General features: G+C 40.1%; 2 protein-coding genes across 3 annotated transcripts in view; both read left to right on the forward strand.

Annotated features, from left to right (window-relative positions):
* The first annotated feature begins 3,593 nt into the window (after nt 1-3,593).
* tspan11 (tetraspanin 11) lies at nt 3,594-20,963 on the forward strand. Of its 2 annotated transcripts, XM_041963927.1 has the most exons (9): nt 3,594-3,715; nt 5,999-6,107; nt 7,469-7,660; nt 10,070-10,144; nt 12,512-12,616; nt 13,094-13,252; nt 13,928-14,014; nt 15,727-15,850; nt 18,820-20,963. In XM_041963927.1, the coding sequence occupies exons 2-8, from the start codon at nt 6,021-6,023 to the stop codon at nt 15,802-15,804; spliced, it is 783 nt and encodes a 260-aa protein (XP_041819861.1). In that variant the 5' UTR covers nt 3,594-3,715; nt 5,999-6,020; the 3' UTR covers nt 15,805-15,850; nt 18,820-20,963. The 2 variants fall into 2 exon arrangements, with proteins under 2 accessions (XP_041819861.1, XP_041819862.1); XM_041963928.1 differs by lacking the exon at nt 15,727-15,850.
* Nucleotides 13,926-21,118, forward strand: part of sema3aa (sema domain, immunoglobulin domain (Ig), short basic domain, secreted, (semaphorin) 3Aa) — a 104,228-nt gene continuing 97,035 nt past the window's right edge. Inside the window, exon 1 of the mRNA XM_041963926.1 lies at nt 13,926-14,014. The gene's annotated coding sequence lies outside the window, so the exon portion shown is untranslated. The remainder of the gene's footprint in view (nt 14,015-21,118) is intronic.

The raw sequence follows: 21,118 nt of genomic DNA on the forward strand, positions 1-21,118 counted from the left end.
AATGTATCCTGCATCACTTAAACTGATGTGCAACTTTTGTGTGTGCTCCACCATTTCCTGTAGTCTGCAACGTTTTTAATAGCGTGCTTATTCGTAATGTTTAATATACTGTTCAGACCGGCGTGACCAAACTTCATCTCTGATATAATGTTTTCCTCCACTCTGTTTCTAATGCTTCCTCTCATTTCTTCTACTTTGAATGCTGCAGCAGTATCTGTCATTATTTTCTCTACCCTGCACTTCCTACCATTTAATTTTCATTTCTGATTTGATTATACTTTAAACCTCAGTGCTCTGTAGTTATACACTTCCTGCTCTACCTTTAACTCTACTGAGAAGAGTATTTGTATATGTATATGGGAGGTTAATGATGCACTAGCTAGTTTCATTGTTGCAAAATATCATCCCAAATTCTATGTCACCTTATAGCTCATTTGTATATATTGATAAATATATTAATTTTTGAGGAGATGTAAAGACACAGTTCATCCACAGGGAACTTCAGCTCTCATCTTATTTCTTGATGATAAGGGAAGAATTTATGACAGCAAGACTGAAGTCATGCTAGCAGCTCTGTGAGGCTGCTTAGGCACAGTGGTGCTTTAAACTAGTGCTAACATTAGCATGCTAACATGCAGTGGTGCCAGATGTGCTCAGAGGTTTATCCTCTGGGGAAGATAAATGTCTGTGCAAAAAGCTCATCTGTTGATTTTGTCTCTTTCATTTGAGGCTTGCCTCTCTGCAGAAATCCCTGGTTACCATCACCACAGGCGTTTCTCTAGTTCTTTCATTGTACGGTTGTGCTCTGAGATAGGAGGGCCTAGCCTGAGCTTTTACTTCAGCAATTTCCTGCTACACCTATAAAATGTGCTGTTGGTTCCTGTCCAGAGAAGATTATTATCACTTCATCCTGGCTTTTCCTAATCCAGAAGGTAGCAAAAGAGGATTGCATGGTCTGATGGTTCTCTATTTCTTGGTAAGATTGTAGCTTGATATCTCTTTTGATATTTTGCATCATCTGCCTGAATTGCACTGTGGATTCCACCACCTTTGTCTTCTCTTCTTGACTTGTAATAATAGAACTGTGCTCTCTTTGAAGAGGCCGGTCTGTCATGTGGCTTCCAGGTGAGTCTAACCACAAGAGGTCAGGCACGACAAGCAGGAGCTGGGTTGACTCACACTTGGCTCCATTGCACTCTTACAGGGCACCTCTGGGATTTGAACCTTTGATCTATGCAAGACTATACAAAACTACTGATTTAACTACGCCAACAAAACAATTAAAATGCTTCAAAATGGCATCAATTCTCTGTGTGATTTAGTCTCATTCATTATTTCAGTTTTCAAAAATCTCTCAAGCAAGACTTTTTTCATCATCATATTTTGATTTTTTTGGTATTTACCCATTACTTTCACACATACTAATCAATTCACATCTTCCCTGTGCAAAATCCCAACACTCTGCTGTCTACAGGCACGCATCCAAGCAAAAAGATGTCAAAACTTGGCAAATATAAAGTGACATTTAAATGAATGGATGCATATCTGCAGGAAAGTGTGCAATTCTGAAAGTCTTTGTTATTTTTTTCCTCTATTTCTTAAACACATGCCTCTTTCTCTTTGTCACTCAAACAACCGCACATGCACACAACAATGTACATCATGTTTGCTTTCCCCTTAGCCAGTTTGTATTAGACATGCATGCTCAGTCATGCTCTGCTCCTACCCCCACCGTGGGAGAAAGCACTAGATGGCTTACAAAGCAGGAGAGGTGATAAACTAACTCCAGCAGAATGAGACCGGACACAGAGGCACGAGCTTGGCATGGAAATTAGTTGGCTTTTGGGGCAACCGCATTTCTGTTTGTTCCACCATGTGTCACCTATGCAAATATGAGGAAATGGAAAAGTAGACACGCACCAAATTCCTACTCACAGGACAAAGATATCCTGTTTTTTTTTCTGTTCTGGTTGGATGATATTTGCTGGAGAAAACATGACCTGACGCATGACATCCTTCGCTAAGTAATGTTGTTTTGGTAGACTGATAGTCGCCAGTCCAGGTGACCACCCCGGAGTGCCTCCCCCTGCAGCCATTACCTACTCCTAATAGCTTGCAAGCTTATTGAATTACTGAGGTGGAAAAAGAAGCAAATACACAGTGAAGAGTGTTTTGGTCAGAGAGGAAGTCTTGCTGTGATGAAGGCACACAATTCTATTAAAAAAAGAAAATTACTGAGAGTTGTGAAGAAACAGAGCGACAGCAACCAGATCTTCAGTTGCTTTATTCAGAAAATATTATTGGCTTTTATGTCATGATAATGGTTATGCACAGGTACCACAAGAATAAGTTATTCTTTCTACAGAGTTTCATGTCCTTATTCTCCTTGCCAAATCTTTCCTTCATATACATTTTGTGTATATTTGCATTCCTTTTGGATTGTGTATATAGTTGCATTTCTTGGGTGATTAAATGACTCCTGAGTGGAAAAAAAGGAAGTAAGTCCAGACAATCAAATCAATGCTGATCTGCTTGCTACTGAAATACCAAATTACCATGTCTCCCGTTGGGGTCACAGAGGCACTCTGTCCAGTCATTTCCTAGTCTTCTTTACATAAGGAAGATTAGTTTGAAATCAATTGTTAGTCTCACTGGCTTGACTGGAATTCACAATGAGATGTATCCAAGTAAACACCAAGAGTTTACAATGCACATCCATTCACTGGCCTTGCAAAAACATTTAAGTTTGAGGCTGTGTTCACTGTAGTCTGGGTTTTTTCCCCCTTTATCTGTGTTTATTCACGTGCACCTCATTGTGAAATTCTTCAGGGGGTATGTGGTTACATTGTAACCAAGGTTATGCTGTTAATGGCACGGTGCTATTCAGCCTATCTTTTGGGTAAGGGTAGCAGCTCCATTTCCTCCTCTGCCGCTCCACATGATCCTTTCCACAAGTTCGCACTGCGCTGCCTTCAATGACTGCCGGAAATCTGAGCAGCTCGTAGACTAAAAGTGAATAAAAAATTTTGTCACGCTTCCAGCATTCTACATAGCCTAATAATCTCATATCCTAACAGTGCAATACATTTGCAATGAATGTAGCCAGTTAGTTAAAGAACAGTAATTTCAACATTAATTTGACACTTGGAATACATTTCTATTTTTATATACAGTATCAAGAATATATACCTTGACATCTATATTTTGCTTAATGTCTGTCTACATGAAGTTATTCTGTGTGTGTGTTTACTTATATGGCCGGGGGTGTATGATTGAGATGAAAGTCAGTGTACATCACAGCTAATATTTATTTTTTGCTTGCATTAATCGTATTTTCTCTGTGATTACAAACATCCAAATGAACTACTGCTGGGCAAAAGACACTTTCTATTTTTTCTTACACTTACTGTACATAATATACTTTATTTTTTAATTGTTTTTTTTAGTATTGTATGTATATATAACAGGCTGCTTGAAATTTATGACTTGATCCCTTTCGATTATTTCTGAGCAAACGGACCGTAAATGTCCATCGATCAACTTCGAAAAAACGAGCTGCACCCAAAGGCAGCATCCGCACAAACCCGCTGTCGGACAGCCTGAAAGCAACAAGCTTGACTGGACAAAACGCAAACTGCTGCAGTGCCGTACACTGTGTGATTTGACGGAAATAGCATCAAAACGAGGTTATTTGTCCCCGCTAAACGCCAGTCTGGTGAGTGTGTCCTCGGGTATGGGAGGAAAACGTTAGTTAGTCGTTGTAACGGCAAGATAATTCGGTTAAACTTTGTCCTGCGCATCAACAACGCAGGTGGAGGGATGTGTTTTTTTTATCAGGATGCTCTAGCCTGACGTTACATCCCATCCTGAAAAAAGGAGTAAAGAAAGTTTCTGTTAACCGTAAAAGACGTATATTCGCTTGATTTATGGGAAGCTTAAGAAGGACACCTGCAGTGGTCAAAGTCCGAAATCTCCCAGGCAGGGCTTGTCATCTGTAGAGGAAACCTGAACCAACGTTGCCGGTCGACTTGACGGTCAACGGTTATTTAGCGTCAGGCTACGAACAGTGGGAAGCGCTAGCTTAATCGAACTGCTTTAAAATCACTATTTGTATTAACAAAAGGTGCCTGTTTAAGGCACTAGGCTTTATTTAAACAGGAAACCGAAAAACAGCGTAATGTTTCTCGGCCAGAATGAGAATATTAGTCAAATTGCGTGTTACCCAGGCGAAAAGTAAAAGGTTTAGTTACGACTTTTGTGTCACGCATTAATATTTAAAGTAGTGCGGTCACAGGTGCTTCAATTAGGTGAGCACAAGGCGGGTACTATAATGTCGCTGTACTATAGTCACTATATGTCCACATAAGTCAAAATACTTTTGCCTGTTAATCTGCTCGGTTTCTGATCCTAGAGGTATGTAGTAGTCATTACATTAAATTCAAGGGGTTGGTTTGCCCAAATTACGACAAATCCAAAATATTTCCTCTGTTTAGCCATGCAGATAGTTTGGTTTTAGGTGCTGAAGTTTTCTGCCTGCTCTCCATTGTGAGTAAAAAGTAGTGAACACAGTTTGTTTTGGGCTGCACACAGCATTGACAAATTACATTTAAAAAACCAGCAGCTATATGTCTGTCCAGAAACTGCGCCCACTACTCTAAATAATCTGCAGAATGCACTGAGAAGAATTATGTAAGTGGAACTACATTTTATATATAAAAAACGGTTCACATGGAGGCCTGGATTATTTAGAGCAGTGGGAAAATGTATGGAAGATATTGCTGATGTTTTATTTTCCTTAATGCTGTGAACGCCCCAAATGAAACCATTCACTTCCATTGTACCTGAGTGAATGCAGATACAGTGTCTCAAAATGTTCTGCATGGCTGCATGCCACTGGGGTGAAAACATGTTTTCTTTGTGGAAGAAACACCAGTTTGTTTATGTATCAAACTGAAGTTAAGGCCTGGTTAAGTATTACGAGTAATCCAACACAACCTACCCAGACTGTTGTGGACATATGCTATACAACTGGTCATCAGACACAAACCCTGCGCTATATCCCTTGGTGCAGACTGCTGAAGGATACTGTGTAGATCAATTTAATGGGTCTAAGTGCTTCCCACCCCATGGCCTTTTATTTACAGAACTGAAAGTGTGCTCAACCCAATTAATGATTCAGAGGTTTATGGTCTGTTCAGTGATATGAATAATTTAAAAGTGTGGTTTGTGGATATAACAAGAGGGGGTCATATTGTGAACTTGGATGCTGCATCACTTAACAACTACCAAGATGTGGCCCCAATGAAGAGCTTTATGGTAAAAGTACAGCGGAAGGAGTTTCAGTTAGAATACAATCAAAATGAAAAGTTTGAAGTTGCAGAGTGGTGAAAGAAATGCGCCTTTAGCTTGCTAGCATGATTCAAGTTTTCAACAGTCATACCCAAAGGCCCTCTGAGAGTGTTAGGTGATGCTGCTGTGTGATCAGCTGTGCCTTTTGTAGCATATTTGACTTGGTAAAGCAGAGGGACTGTAAATGCTGAAAAGGGGACTTGTCATTGGTGTTGAGATGTTGCTTTTGTTGTGACATTTGATAGGCAGCTGTATCTCTTTGGTGAACACAATCGCTGCGATTACTCTCACTTGCTGGGGGCACATTTGTACAGAGCAGTCAGGTGACAATAAGCTGAGCCTTGACATGAGTAGGTTTATTTTTCCTGACTAATTTGGACCCACTTCAGTTACCTGTCGGTGTCTGTCTTTCTGTGTAAGCTGCTGTTCCCTTTTATTCAATTTTAATTTTGTTTTCCCTAAGGTAAAGACAATGACATTTGTTTTGCAGAGGCCAAACTGAAATCATGTGTTTTCATTTAGCGGTATCTGTATAGATAAAAAATTTTGTCATGACAGCTTTTTAAGCATGGGTCCCAAAACTATTGCTGTCAATAGTTTTTACTTCCCATTATCATTTCTTGTATTAAAAAGAAATCCGCACTTTCAGAATTGGAACTGGAGGAAAGAAGATGTCGGCGGTTTATAAAGATGACCAGGAGGACTGGCTGACAGTGTGTCTCAAGTACCTGCTCTTTGTTTTCAACTTTCTCTTCTGGGTAAGTTAGAGCTGTAAATGTAGTAGTCCTCTTTTAAAGATACCTACACTCACAAAAACCTTACAGGAAAAACCCTTGCAGTGGTTACACTTTGTCTCACAGTGATCGTATGTATCAATTAATCCTGTTTTTAAAAGAGTAATTAGAGCTAATTTTACTAGGTATGTTTAGTGAATGCAAAATCATAATGTTTTGCTCTAAGACACAGTAAAAAGGCTTTAATGTTCCTTTTAAAGCTGCAGATAGAGACATTAAAGGGACGGAGCCATGTAGAAACAGGGAGGAGGATTAAAGAGAGTTCTGATTCTGAAATGGCTGAGCTATGGACTCGGCCCAAAGTGAGTCATAGATTATTTAGGGCTTGTCAGTGTACGATGGGGAACAGTGTGTCAGACCTGCTCTCTGGCACCACACTTTATAATACTGCAGTTTTGCTGCTAAAAATGTATACACTCACAGCTACTGTGCAGAGTGCCTGGGGTCGCTTTGTAACAGTGTTAAAGTCTGAGGCAAAGAGAATATTGTGTGTAGACAGGCACAGATCTGTGTGTGGGAGCACTTAAAGAGACAAGGGATCAAGCTTTATCATCAGGCTTGGGTCAATGCTCACCACCTGAAAACTCATCTCCTGAGAAAACACATCATCTCTCTCTCCTCCCTGGACCACAGACATATTTTTCCTCCCATCACTTTTTAGATTTATAGATATTCTTTAAGAGATTTTAAGGGATATGTATTACTTATTGAAAGTTGACTCTGGATTTGGATTTGATAAAATGCTATCGAACCCCAAACTTATCCCAAACCATGTCAGTTTAAAACATGTATTTATTTTTTTCAAACCCTACTTTAAAACATCTATGTGAATATATTATAATTAGGTGGAACTTGCGTATCTCACTTGTTGAAAATAAAATCAAAGTCCTAAATATGCTGTAGTTTGGGAAGGGTCATCTTCCTCTGGGCCCCTGTATGTATCCAAGTGGTGCCTCCTTGGTTGGGCATGTGTTGTTGTGGGTCTGTGGATCTTGCTATTGACGGAAATGGAATGGCAGGATGAAGGCGAGAGACTCCCTTAGGCATTTCCTATTTGCCCGCCTTTGATACTGATGAGAAGAACAGATCTGGACGCCACCCTTGGCCTGTTATCCAGGATTGTTTGTTAGGAAGTGGTCATTACGACAGCCTTTATATATGTTTATGCCTAGCCACTTCTCCCTTTTGCTTTCTGTTTCCTCTCTTTTCTTTTTGCCCTGTATAATGCCACTCCCTTCCGCTGTCGTCTCATGTTTGTGACTCATGTAATACACAGAAAGTATAAAAGTGGATTTAGCCACCGTGACTTCTCTCTTCTCTTCCAGGTGGGTGGAGCAGCTGTTTTGGGTGTTGGAATCTGGACACTGGTGGAGAAGAGTGACTACTTGAGTCTGCTGGCCTCCAGCACTTTTGCTGTCTCGGCATATATCCTCATCCTGGCTGGAGGCCTGGTGGTGGTTACAGGCTTCTTGGGCTGCTGTGCTGTCATCCGGGAGCAGAAAAGCTGTCTGTCCACGGTGAGACTGGGCGCCCAGAGAGGGAGTTTCCACTGAAGTCCCTGCATTTGTGTTTGTAGTTGTTAAGGTGTGAAGTAGATGGTGTAGCATGTATGGGATGAAGGAATGTGAATTGTAGCAGATTCACAAGTAGGACTGGGTAACAAAACAATCTTGATAGGGGATTGTGATAAAATTTACATTGATAATGATGAGGTGGTTCACACATTGTTACTCTATGGATAGATCTAACAGCCTATCAAACAGCAGAAATAAACAAGACAAGAAACAAGAGACTAAATCAACTCAACTGTGCCTTGGTACAGTACAGTCGAGGCTGATGACTGAATCATATCACTTTGTCCTTCGGTGGTGTGACTTGAAATAAATATCAGGAGATATATGTTGTCACATTGTCCTCCAATGATGATTTAAACAAATGATTGCTTTCTCTAGTAAGCTGGGCAGACACTTTGATTTAATTGATCTTGTACAATGTGTTAGCTAACACTGCTCCCCGGAACCTGCAACTTCACAGATCAGTTGATCATCCAAGACGTGGGTGCTCACACTGGGGGTATGCACAGACCCTCTGGTCCATCGTTCAAACAAAATGGCTGTGTCTTCAATGATGACAAACAGAGAGAAAGACAGCTCTACTTTGTGCAGTTTTACTCTGATTGTAAAGTAAGAAAACAGAAAGAGTTTTATATCACAGCAGTCTCAAGTTTTCAGTTGTACACACAACATGTAAAGTACTACTCCAATAATATTAAAAGAAGCTCACTGTAGTTTATAATGGATTTTTTTGACAACAGCCATGCTGGATATCAAACTGTGGAACTGCTCAAACTACAAGATCGTAAGTCACGTAGTCATCGTAAGTTGACGTTTCTTGTTGCAAGTGTTTGAAATACTGTGCTGCCATACTGTCTCATGAGTTATGTAATTTGAATGATTATGTGGGCAACAATGGTGATGGTCCAGGCTACTTGTTAGTGGGATGACATTGTCATGTCTGCACTGAGAAGCCAGAGGCTCGCCCACATACAGACACACAGGTTAGCTTTCTCTGCACAACTAGACAACAACATAGCATGGAACTCATCCATTCTCTCCCTGGTCTATGGTCTATCACTGACAAATGGCTCTGACAGGACCCTTACTGTCCTCATTATTTTACAGAGACAGAGCCCAGTGGGAGAGAAGCAGGCGGGAGGTGAACGTTCACTGCCGCAGGACTATTTATAGGTCTATCCATCTACTGTTGATGGATGGAGCAATAGCGAAGAGAAATTGGCTTGTAGGAGTGAAGAGGTAGATGCTTAGAGGATTTGGAGTCTTTTGGTTGATAATCAACTGCACTGATGTGCTATTTATAGAATAGTTTGGGAAGAATGAGTGATGCTAGCCTCTAAGTGTGTGTGTAAAGAAATAGTGAAGTTAGCATTTTGTGTGGGCAGCAGACACATGGAGTGGAGTGTTGTTGTTTTTTTTTTCTTCTTGTAACCAAGAGATACAGAGCAGGCTGTGTTCTGCCTGACATAATTACTGTGATAACTATAAAACAGAAGAGAGTGTTTGCTCAAGTGTCATATATTTGTTCAGTGAGATCATTGCTCTCCTGCGGCTGTTTGTTTGACCAGTAGTTTGCCATCACTTTGTTTCCCGCATCGTGCAGGATGGGGAGTAGCATCTGTCTCTCCATAATGATCTTGAGTGAAGCAGCGCTGTCGCTGCTGTCAAGCTGTTGTTTCCCGCTCTGCGACAGGTGGGCCTAATTAGTTGTATGTGTGTGTTTGCGTCTCGCGGCATGGCCTGTGTGTGTGTGGTTTGTGAACCATTTTATGGAAAGGCGTAAGTTTGTGCTTGTATTATTTTAGCCTGATCTCACTGATTCCACAACTGTCTGCCTGAGCCCTCAAAATGTGTGGGTGATCTGTTCGCTACAGTTTACATAACTGTGCTCTGCCTTTCAGTGTGTACAATAATGCTCATCATTAGGGATAAAGCTTGCAGTTCAAACTAGCGGCATTTCTTTTTGACTGACATTTTTGTTTTTTGGTATTAATTTACACTGATCTGATGTCTGATTCATTATATTACTATTACATTAAATCAATGTTTTTGCTGTTTTTATGGTTAATATTTAAATCACCTTAATTTAGTTTTTGCTAAGATGGTGTTTTGAAGTTAATTACAGTATCTCTTTGTAAGATGCCCGAGAGAAATCTGATTCTACAGCCTGTCAGATTGATTTCTGGTTGTCTCTTTCTGTGCTGTGGCCATCTGTGTTGGAAGTGACAGATGCAGCACAATGACAGTTGATGGAAGTTTTTATTGAGCTGTCACAAGTGTGAATAACTTTCTCAAATGAGTTACCTCAGCATACTACTCTGACTAGCTCTCTGTCCTCTTTCTCATCTACAGTATTTCTTCTGCCTGCTGTTCATCTTCCTGATTGAACTGGTTGCTGGAGTACTGGCATATGTGTATTACCAGAGGGTAAGTGATCACTCCTTAATTACATTAAAACTACTGCTTAATTATTTAGTTGTTTAGACTAGTTAAAGATTATAACAGCGTTTATGCAACTGTACGCCACAGTGGTCGACTAAAGGCTTTTTAAGGTTTGCACACTGGATGAAAAAGTTACAAACTTTAATGTTACTGTCCAGATGACCATCAGACCAATCTGTTGTGATATGTCTTACACTAAAACATTCTTATATTTATCGAGTGAAGAGAATATGGGATGCAGACAGGTAGGCAGTGAGGGTGTTTTGCTGAGAGAATGTTTTAATTGCATATGAGTGTTACAAATAGTGTTTGCCCTCTGGGTGTGCATTGAGGAGCAGCACATTCTGCAAAATTGTTATTTAAAGCTCCTCAGTGAAGACATTTTTGAACTACTTAATTGTCAAGATGGCAATAACTAGAGAAATAACACTGAATTATCCTTAAAAGTATTATCGATAATTATTTGTGAGAAAATCCCTGTAATATAATCATTTGACTGTTTTTTTTCATTCTGTGTAGTCTCCACTGGACGCCTGTGCTGCATTTTTGGCATCTTAGGACTCAAAGTGTTGTGACTCATCTTGATTTTGGTACATTTTAATAATGCACCCTGAGGCTGCTGTGGATGAGGCTAGCTACAATTTTAGATTTCCACTGTCCTTCATCCATGTCACAGTCACGTCTAACTACAGTTAGTTTATACCTCTCAGGGCATAAGGCGGTGAGAAGGGAGACCCTGTTCAAGATCTGTGACCTTGAGTATTGACTATGTTGAAGTGCCATGAACATTTTCCTACCAGCTCCATGGCTGCTGCTCTTCCTGTTGAAGGGACAAAATGAAAACAGAATTTCCCAGCTGAAAGTATCATTGTATACTTTCCTTCCAGCTACAATAGCAGAGGTGCCTAAAAGCAGAGGAAGCCACTGTAAAATGGTGTAAAATAGAGAATAAAAATGCTACTATGAATTTTGCTTTGTCAGGGAGGTATTAGCTTACTTCTTAATTGCCAACTCAGAATAGTCTATCTGTGATCTTTGATGACTGAGTTCAGAAAATGAACAGTTGCCATGCAGGGACACAGACTCCAGCATTGAGTTGCTCCAGCTGTGCGTGACTTCAGCCTAGTTTGAGTTTAGCCTAGTTTGAACATAATTTCTAACTTAGGACAGAGTTTATGTGCAGCTATCATTTTATGGGTTGCACTGTCTGAAATAGCTCCAACACAGATGTAAGTTACAACCTAAATCTTACACCTAGCCCATACCAGTTATAAATTCCTCCATAAAATAGTGGTTGGTAGTGTTCAAAGATGATTGGGCATTATCAACAAGACGATAATAAACACTGCATTAAGAATAGTGCTTTTCACTGACTGGCCACAGGATGTGAAAATGTAGTTTTCTGTGACAAAAATTGGTTAGTTTGGACATAAGTTATGATGACCCCTCCGTCTCCTGGACTTTTCACTGGAACTTAAGAAAGGAGTCGCGTACAGGGCATCATTGCATACTTTGAAGACATTAGCAATGCCATGTGCCTACAAATGAATCTCGTAAGGATACCCCCCTTTTTTCATTTTTTTCTTATGTGAAAAGGTTTCCCAGTGGTCTTTGTTCCGTCTCGTACAGCATGGACGACAATAAGTCACTGGAGAATCTACATTAGATCTTTAAGCTTTGCTTTTTTGCTGTTCTCTCTCCTTTCTATATGTGCATGTGGGTTGTCACTGTGTACCACCTGCACTGAGTGTTATGTTCAGTGTCTGGAGTTTATCTAACACACAGTTCTTAGGATCTTGTTATCTCACAAACATCTGCCCATCAGTCAGCTAGGACTGCAAAGAGCAGCACACTATCTGCGGGCAAGCTCAGAGATTTATTATAATGGAAAAGGGTTCAGCACAGGATAGAATCACTTTAAAGATAAGGGCTCTCATCTCCTCTCTGTGTTTCTTTGCTCGTGTGTGTGTATGTGTGTGTGTCTGTGTGTGTGTATGTCCATATACACACATTAAAGCCTATATTTAAATCTATTTTTTGCAATGTCTTTTCAATCACAGCACTCACAGACGCGTGGGAGTTGCTACTTATCTGTCTTGCCCTAATCCTCCCACTCTTTTCCCTTTTGTCAAGATTATCTCTTCAAAACTGTCTTACCTTATAGTCTTTGCTTATGTACATTTTTGCATTTATCTTCTGTATGTGTTTGGTGTGTCCCATGTGTAATAAATGAAGCAGCTTGTGGTTATACATTTTTTTTTGTCCTTTCCCACAAACACTCCCCTTCTCTGTCTTACACACACCGTTTCTTACTGTGTGTGTCTGCTGTCTCTCTTTGTTCCTCATATCCAGCTGAGTGAGGAGCTGAAGCAGCATCTCAACCAGACTATGACGGACAACTATGCCCAGCCAGGGAAGGAGGCCATCACATTAGCTGTGGACAGACTACAACAGGATGTATGGACTATATTTACAAAAGCCTCTGAGGTTTTGTTTGGTTTATGTAAGACTATATACTGCACTTTTTCAGTATGGTCAAGCATGGTCACACTTGTTATAAAGTCATTTTCCGTGACTCAGTCTGCAGCTACCGTCTGTGAAGTAGTTTTAAATTATGCTGAAATTCAGGAGAACAAATTGCTCCTAGCTCTGTGTTATCCATTGGGGTTTGCTTCAAGTATTGTGCCTAAAATGACTGTTGAAATAACTAGAACTGAAGTAATTTTGTCCTGAGAGGAAGGAATGTCACTCCCTTCTGCTGCAAGAATTGTCAAAGTTTACAGAATACTAATGTGAGGAAGTTTGAGCCAAATGAATGAATTAATGAATGAGTTAAACCATGACTTAGTTATTATGAATAGGAGGGATTTGTGGCAACAGTGTGTGACATCATGAAACCAAGCCCCCTTTGCTTTCCTCTTTCTTCCTAACCAGTTTAAGTGCTGTGGCAGCAACAGCTCCCACGACTGGATGATGAGCGTCTACATTTCATCAAAGGTGGCAGAAGGCAGGGTGGTGCCAGACAGCTGCTGTAAAACCATCACCCTTCAATGTGGCAAGAGAGACCACCCCTCCAACATCTACAAGGTGGAGGTCAGTGGACTACTCTTCAGGAAAATCGAAATGCTAAGTGACAAGTACCATATAAATCATAAATATCACGTAGCATTTGTGGAATTGAATGACAAAATGACCGCCAGTAGACATCACAGGACATTGCTTGCTGCCGTTAGACAATATGGCAAGAATATTTTTGAGATTTCCCCATGTCCTTATAGTTCCTGCCTGGAAGTAGCATAGAGACAGAAACAGAGAAAACACTGTAGTTTGAAACTTTTCTCTGATGAAATGAGCTCCCTGGAAATGAATAAAAGATGAGGTTTTGAATGCTTTGCTTATCTGTGCTGCTTTGGTGAAGTTTTTCCACCTTCTTCTGTCAAACCGTTCACCCCCCCCAGCCTCTTATCACTGACAGTACACAGCCTGCATCATGTGTAAAGGCATAAACATGAAGATATACCCTCAGAATTAAACAAAAACATGTCAGCATGATATGGGGGAGGAGGGGAGATAGGTAGAAGTGGTCTGAAAATGTACTTAAGATAAACAGGTTGGAGTATGCCAGCTTTAATAAACCCACATTCCCTGCAGGATGTTTTCTTGTTTGCTGTCACAATGTTGAAATTAGCCATAGAAAACGCGAGCCTAATGGCTATCTGTACGGTGGTATGTATTGTCTATTATAACTTACAGCTTTTGGCTCTGCAGGGTGGTTGCATCACTAAGCTGGAGCAGTTTCTGGCTGACCACCTGTTGGTCATTGGTGCTGTGGGAATAGGAGTGGCTTGTCTGCAGGTAAGTGATATATAGTTCAGATGTTGAAGTTGCAGAGTACTAGTCTGCTGTGCTTATCCTGAGTAAACTCTACTTTATAGAAGGCCAATTATTATTTTAGCAAAAATAGAGATGTTGCTTTTACCTTTCTCAATGAAATGCTGCCCTTTGTTGAAGAAAACCTTACAAAACCCTGGACAGATGGGTTTTATTCTTTCCATTACTGCAAATGTACCATTGCTGGTCAACAACCTCTAAATGGACACTCCTTTTCATCTCACCCTAGTCTATCTGTTATCATTATCTGATTTTGTTCATTCCTGTTATTTGATTTGTCCCAGTCTGAGATGGACTGAAGCTTTTAAGCTTTTAAGCCTCGAAGAGCCCAAGAAGGCATACAGGGATGCTTTTTTATAAATATAATTCTGTGCAGGCTGACAACCCTTGTACAGCTCTGCATTACCTCTTTGTAAATTAACATGAGGGAAACTTGAGACCAAACAAACCTGCACTGATTCTTCCCAGTGGTATTCGTAAGCCTGATATGCCCTTTAATGCCCAGCATTTTACATGCTGAACAGTTTTCATCAGGCGCATGGGAACTGAGAATAAGGCCAGATGTTCGTGCTGACATGAGGCCAGAAGTTCTCTACCATGATAATCAATGCTTGCAACAGCAAAAGATGAGAAATCACCAGACTGTGATCTCCTTGATGTCTGAGGCAGGTGACAGGTTTTTAATCCCCAACGGATCTGAAGGGATTATGCTTAACATATAGATGAGGTGCTGAATATATACATAAAACATACCTGGAGTAATGGATGTAAAATCCAAAGTGCTGCATGAGTCTGTCCAAGCATATGTGCTCTCCTTTTGTACTCTGGGCTTACTGTTACGTCTGGTCTTTGTCAACTGCTCCAGTCTGTCTAAATGTTAGTATACTTTTCTGTCTCCGTAGGGCCCTATGAATTCCGTTGTAATTTTTTCCAGATTCCATTTTATTTTTTTCCAAATTCCGTGTTCAGATTTAGTTAGTCACAATTTTGTGTTTTAAGTTTTAAGCACATTTTGTCAGCAGAAAATTGCCTAATCATGTGGTGGATTAGTAAAATGTCAACAATTCAGTAAGAAATGAACAAATGAATACCATGAATTGAATGAATTCGTTATAACACAACATTGCGCTATTTTTTAACGCTACTCTGTGCATAAAGGGACGTAGTCTTTAACGAGCTTTCGTCTCGCATCTGTCAGTGTGGTTGCACTTCTGAGAGTCTGTAGAAGGGATGAGCTCTTGTTAGCACTCTGCCTCTTTCACACATGGCTCTTTGCGTATGTGTCACCAGACCAAAGCAGCAGAGTTTTTTTTCTGTTCATTTGGCTTAAATGCTGTGAAAAAATGGTAGGTGGTAAATGTTTTTTTATAAATTGCATCCACATTTGTAATTTTCTGCCATGTTTCATGTTTTACAGTTGATTACGTTTGTGCGATCAAATTCTGTGATTGCGTCTGTGTTTTCTGTGTTGTGGAAGTCATACTAGTAACTGCCAGACTCACTGAGATAATGTAGTTGTGTTGAAATTCATTTTAACCCAGACTAGCTGTAGTTTTTGTCTTTAATTTATGGCATAAACTACATGTGTGTCTCGTGTACCACACTAACCTGTCCATGGTGAATTGCACTGTATGTCTTTATGTCCTTATGTGTTTGTGTGTGTGGTGTCACAATAGCTGGCCGGGGCAGTCTTGACAGCCTGCTTTATATATCTGCTCTATAAAGAAGAGGAAGAGGACTTCGGTACATTGTGATTTAGCTCTATAGCAGCTTTGTGGTTTAATCAACTGGAGAGACAAGGTTGGAGGGCATTGTGGAAATTTGATATCTGACTGCATGTCCTTGTGTGACTGTCTGCTCTCTGTTAAATGTGAAATCTGTGGCCCACGTGTACTAAATGAGCATATTTATGTTCTTACATGATCTTTTGCCTGGTGTGGTGCATGCAGCTGCCTGGCTTTCACTGTGTGTTGCAGATTGTTGCTGTGCATGTGGGCTGTTTTGGCTGATAAGGATGTGATGAAGGTTAATCACATGACGGATGGCTTGATTAATCAAAACTGCTTCTGCACAATGATTATTTCCACAGTAGCACCTATTTCTGTAAAGTAACTGTGCTGACAAGAGAAGCGGAAATATGCTTTTACATTATAATATACCAAGGTTTTCTTTGTCTAAAGGCAGTTTTGCTTCAACTACAAATTTAGCGACTATCTCCTCATGGTCTGCTAGCTGTTCCTTCCGTGTGTGTTCTGAAAATAAAGTCCTGGCCCTGGCTCTGGAAATGGGAAACAAACAAAGTGACCTGGACCGAGGCACTCAACACTATTCCAGCCAATCCGCTACAGGGGAAGCAGTTGCACTCTGACCTCTAACTTGTCCTCTGCTTCTGCTACTCTCCTTCTACGACATCCTCGCTCATGAGCTACACAATCATAGTAGTGAAATGTAAATAACTTTGGAGATATTAACTTGCCAACTTGGGACCTCAGATTCTTTTCCTTGAAATTACACATATTTGCCTTGGTAACATTGCTGTTTAAGGCTAAATTACCTGTGAACAGACTGACTGAGCGGACACTCAGGATTCTGCCATGTTTGTCTTTTGGTCAGCTAGTGCAGTTGTTTGTGTTGTTGCCTTGGCAATGCACGTCCATGAATTTCATGGGTGTAACTTCGAAAGGAGCACCGACTGGAGGGGAGGGGGAGTTATTTGTTTGGCTGTTGTGTTCAAATAACAATCTTTCTCCAGAATCGCTCACTATTAACATCAGCCTTCGCTGCATTTTAGTGAGGACATAACTAAGGCTGCGCATGGATTTCATATGCAATTTTTACATAATGCAATTTAAGATAAGATATAACTTTATTGGTCCCACACTGGGGAAAGTTAATTATTTAATAAGTATAATATATAAATAATAATACTTATTGGTATAATTATCGTTATAGATAGCAATAATAAAAAGGAGATGTATGTTTTCTTTGCTCTGCACTCCTCACTGTCACTTTTTACCCAGCTGTCCAATCACAGTGGAGGGGTGGGATAATACTGTAACACTTCAAACTGTGTCCTGCTCAAATGAAATACTCCTTGAACTGGCTGTTGAACCAAATGATGGTACTCACAAATGTTATGAACAACACATAGACCGGCCGGTCCATCCTCTCTCCCTGCGCGCTTCGGCCTTCCCTTCATCCATAGCAAGGGCCAGTGCAAACACTCGTTTTAAGTGTCTTGGGCTGACATTTTTACATTCAGTATTTGTTGATGGCACAAGCTGTCTCTGAAATTAGCCTCCAAAGCACTGTCAGCACATTTTCAGCTTTGAAAAAACAGAAGTGCTTTTGTGGAAACGGCAAGCATAGGGCTATAGTAAGTTGCAGTCTAAAATAAATTAGGGTATCAATAACATTGACTTTCTTGAGCAGTGATTCAGGAATTGTGATTGACTGGAACTCTGTTTGTGGTGTCCAGTTATGCATTTTAAAAGACACCTGCCATCCAACCAGAAGTATTTTCTTGCTTTTTTTTTTCATTACACAATGTTTCATCACCGCTTTTTTGTATCAATGTCCCCTGTCTTCTGAAATTAGGCTTCAGGAAAACACTTTCTCACTTTCCTGTCATATCGTCGTTCTTTAGCCAAAATGTGCTTCTACATAGCCGTTACTAGTGGTGGTAGAGAAGGGGAAAATAAAATTGGAAACTTGCCTGAAGAGAGGTTGCAGTGGAGTCAATACACAATTGCTCGATAAGGTTTTCTCAGTGGGCTTTCTGAGACTCAAAGAGTAAATCTGTGCACTTCCCTGTTTATCCATCAAGCCTGGCAGGCCCAGTGGATTAGATCAATATCTGTTCCTGCTGTTCTCGCTTTATTTTTGACCTTTTCTGTTGTAGTGTATTGCACAGTGTTTCTGTAAATCATGTCTTGTGCATTCTTTAAGGTTCTGCATACTGTCTATGAGCTTACCCTGAAGCCAAGAGATTACACCAAGAGATCATACGTCTTTTATAAATGTAGAGACTTCCAGATGAATTTAAAACAACACAGTTTATACAATGCCTCATATTGGAATATTGTTTAGATGTTGAAATCAATACCAGCTGAAGCATTCAGTCACATGGTCGGAGACTAGCATTTTCTGGGTTAAACCCATTTCTGTCAGGAGCATTGTAGAGTTTAGTCTAACTTGAAAAATGTGATGTTATTATCTGACATTAACAGGAGTGGTTTGTATTTGTAAAATTGGTAACATACAACATAATAGTCAAGAGTTTCTGTAATCAACATTAGCATTAAGGCTAAAGGGATAGCCTACACTCTAATGCAGAACACAAGATACTTAATCAGACAAATTATTGGATGCTTTCTTTTTATAGCAGTTACAACCCTACTTTATACTGTTGGAGTGATCTTCAGTCCAATCTGAAATTTCAGTAGTATTCGTGAACAGTGGTTTCGTCTTTTGGAGTGTTTTCCTGTGAAGAAAACGGACGGCTAGGATTGGTATTTGTGCATTCCTTTTTTTTTTTGACCCCACCCGCAACGCCTCATTTTGCATCTGCTTTTGCAAGTGTGTACACACATGCTGCTGCAATAATGGCTGCTTGACTGCTGACATCCCCACAGTAACCAACTATTTCCCCTCTAACCCCATCACCTTTAACCTCTTTCTATCCCCACAGTCAATAGCATTCAAGTTTCCTGCAGTCTTCCATGGTGACTTAGCAGCATTTTTTTTCCCCTAACACATCCTGTTTTCAGATCTGTGGGATGGTGTTCACCAGCTGCTTGTACAGAAGGATCAAGACGGACCCTTACTGAGCATTCCGGGTCCCCAACACAGCACCTTCAACAGGCAGATGGAACAATGACTTGACAAGTAAACTTCAACCTCTGAATCTTGAACTCTGACCCAGTGATCTAAGCCAAGCACACAGACATGTTTCAGGTCCATTGCAATCAGAAACAAATTGTGCCATTGACCCACCAGGCTGATTCTTGGTTCCTCATGTGCAGTATTGCACGTACATTCCAATGGACTTTGATCCAGGCTTATACATCTGTGACACCCGAACTGTTTTAGCATCATTGCCTTGGCTTAGATGCATGCTTTAGTTTGAGCTGGACAAAAGTAATGGACCTGGGTACTCAAAATACATTCTACTCTGTTAAACTAGTGATAATCAAGGTTCGTTTATCATGTTTCCACTGTGCTGATTTATATGTTAATGTTTTTTGCCATTACAGTACTTGAGTAAGCTCTGTAAGGACACAGTGTACACTGGTGTCACTGTTGATAAGAAAAGGTAATTTCTGTTTGTATCTTAAGTGAACACAATGTGCCTCTTTCACAATGATGCTTGTAAATAACTATATTAATTCTGTGCCTGAAATCTTTAAAAGGGAGCTGACAATGCACTGTGACAAGCTGCAGCGAATGAAGTCTAGTTCACTGTCTTTATATTTGTTATGTCTACATTCATGAAAATAGCAGCACTGAATGTTGAACTGTAGGCTGGTTTAAATTAATTGAACACCAGTGATAACACTCAAGTTATTAAGATGTTCCCAGACAGTCTACTAAGAAAAGGAAAAAGTAAAGTCATTTTCTTAAATCCCTGAATTTATAGCTCCACCTAGTGGCTGGCCCGGTCTAATGTGCAATTATATCTATGAGCAGCACTACACACTAAGGATGCGTATACATGTCAGATGATGGATTTAAACATTAACACACTTCTGTGAATCTTAGACTTATTTTCATATTTTCCTAAACACTGAGGTTTCATTCTCTGCAGTGAAGAAGCTGACTTCTGTGAGAGCCAATGAAAGCTGCTGTCTTCACTGCCTAATCTATCACATGCCATCCTTTTCCCCATAGATATTACATACGGAACACTGTAGAGGTGATGAGTTTTGGCTTGGCTTTCGTGGATTATCAAGTCAGAGAAATAGTTTTCTGGCTGGATGCATCTGTTTCTGATCTAAAGATCAAAAACTGAAATATTCATTTGACATTTTTCATTGAAATCCTTTGCAGCAATTCATCATCATTGCCAAGGGACCTCCTAGAATTTGGGTTTGTTTTTCCCCACTGAGTAACTCACAGATGAATGTTTGTATGTGGATTGTTGATGAGCTAATGATGTAACACTGGCATGTGCTCCAACTACTGACTGTGCTATTCAAAATATTGATATGAAACTCATAAATAAATGTTTAAATATTGTTGCATTAAGAAATTGCATTGTGAAAATGAAAGAATTGTTCTGGACAGGCAGTTCTGATGACATGATTGGTATTTGGCAGTATTCTCGTTAATGAGATTTTGATTATGGGGGCAGTATGTTAACTGAAGTCAGTTTATTTATTCAGGTCAGAATCAGGAGTTTGTTCCAGAGGGCTTTACAACTTGTACAGCATATGACATTTTTAGAGCTCAGGTAGTAAACCACTAGAGGGAGACAAAGGTTTTCCATTTCCAGTGGTCCGAGCTTGAAATCCAATTACATTAATGGCAAGTGCCCATTGCTAATTGCAGAGGATACCTGATTATCATGTAGAGTCAATCTACAATCATTCAATTTTTATACGTCTGATCTGCTCGCTGCCTCACAAAGACCATGCTTGATACAATTTGCATGTGTCTTCTTGTGTTTTGATACCTGTGAGAACCAAACCCTACTCTGCTACTTACTTACTGTAGCAGGCGAGCTGCAGCAGTGCAATTCAAACAGTAAATGATTTGATTCATGCTAAAAATGATTCTGAGGTCTGTTTTTCATTCGTGGTGCCTTCTCATTACATACATGTGATATCAAGTTTGCTCTTTTGAATGGCCCAAACTATTTTCGGCCTGTGTTTACAGCTGCAGTTTCATGTAAATTTCTCTGTCTCTCTCTTTTTTTAAATCTGTCTCTGTATTTACTCAATACACAATAAGCAGTGTCAGAGTCTTGCCAGATAATGTAAGCTGGAGTGAGATCTCAGGTTGAGATTGGTCACATCGTCATGGAGTGTGTGGGCTTCAGTTAGAGAGCATTGTGAAAACACTCGTTTT

The sequence above is a fragment of the Chelmon rostratus genome, chromosome 22 (genome assembly GCF_017976325.1).
Source record: "Chelmon rostratus isolate fCheRos1 chromosome 22, fCheRos1.pri, whole genome shotgun sequence".
NCBI lineage: Eukaryota > Metazoa > Chordata > Actinopteri > Chaetodontiformes > Chaetodontidae > Chelmon > Chelmon rostratus.

Bases quoted from the DNA above. Each gene is read 5' to 3' on its own strand.
- tspan11 (XM_041963927.1), top strand. From the start codon at position 6,021: ATGTCGGCGGTTTATAAAGATGACCAGGAGGACTGGCTGACAGTGTGT. The intron at 6,108-7,468 runs GTAAGTTAGAGC...CTTCTCTTCCAG, and splicing joins TTTTCAACTTTCTCTTCTGG to GTGGGTGGAGCAGCTGTTTT. The intron at 13,253-13,927 runs GTCAGTGGACTA...TTGGCTCTGCAG, and splicing joins CCAACATCTACAAGGTGGAG to GGTGGTTGCATCACTAAGCT.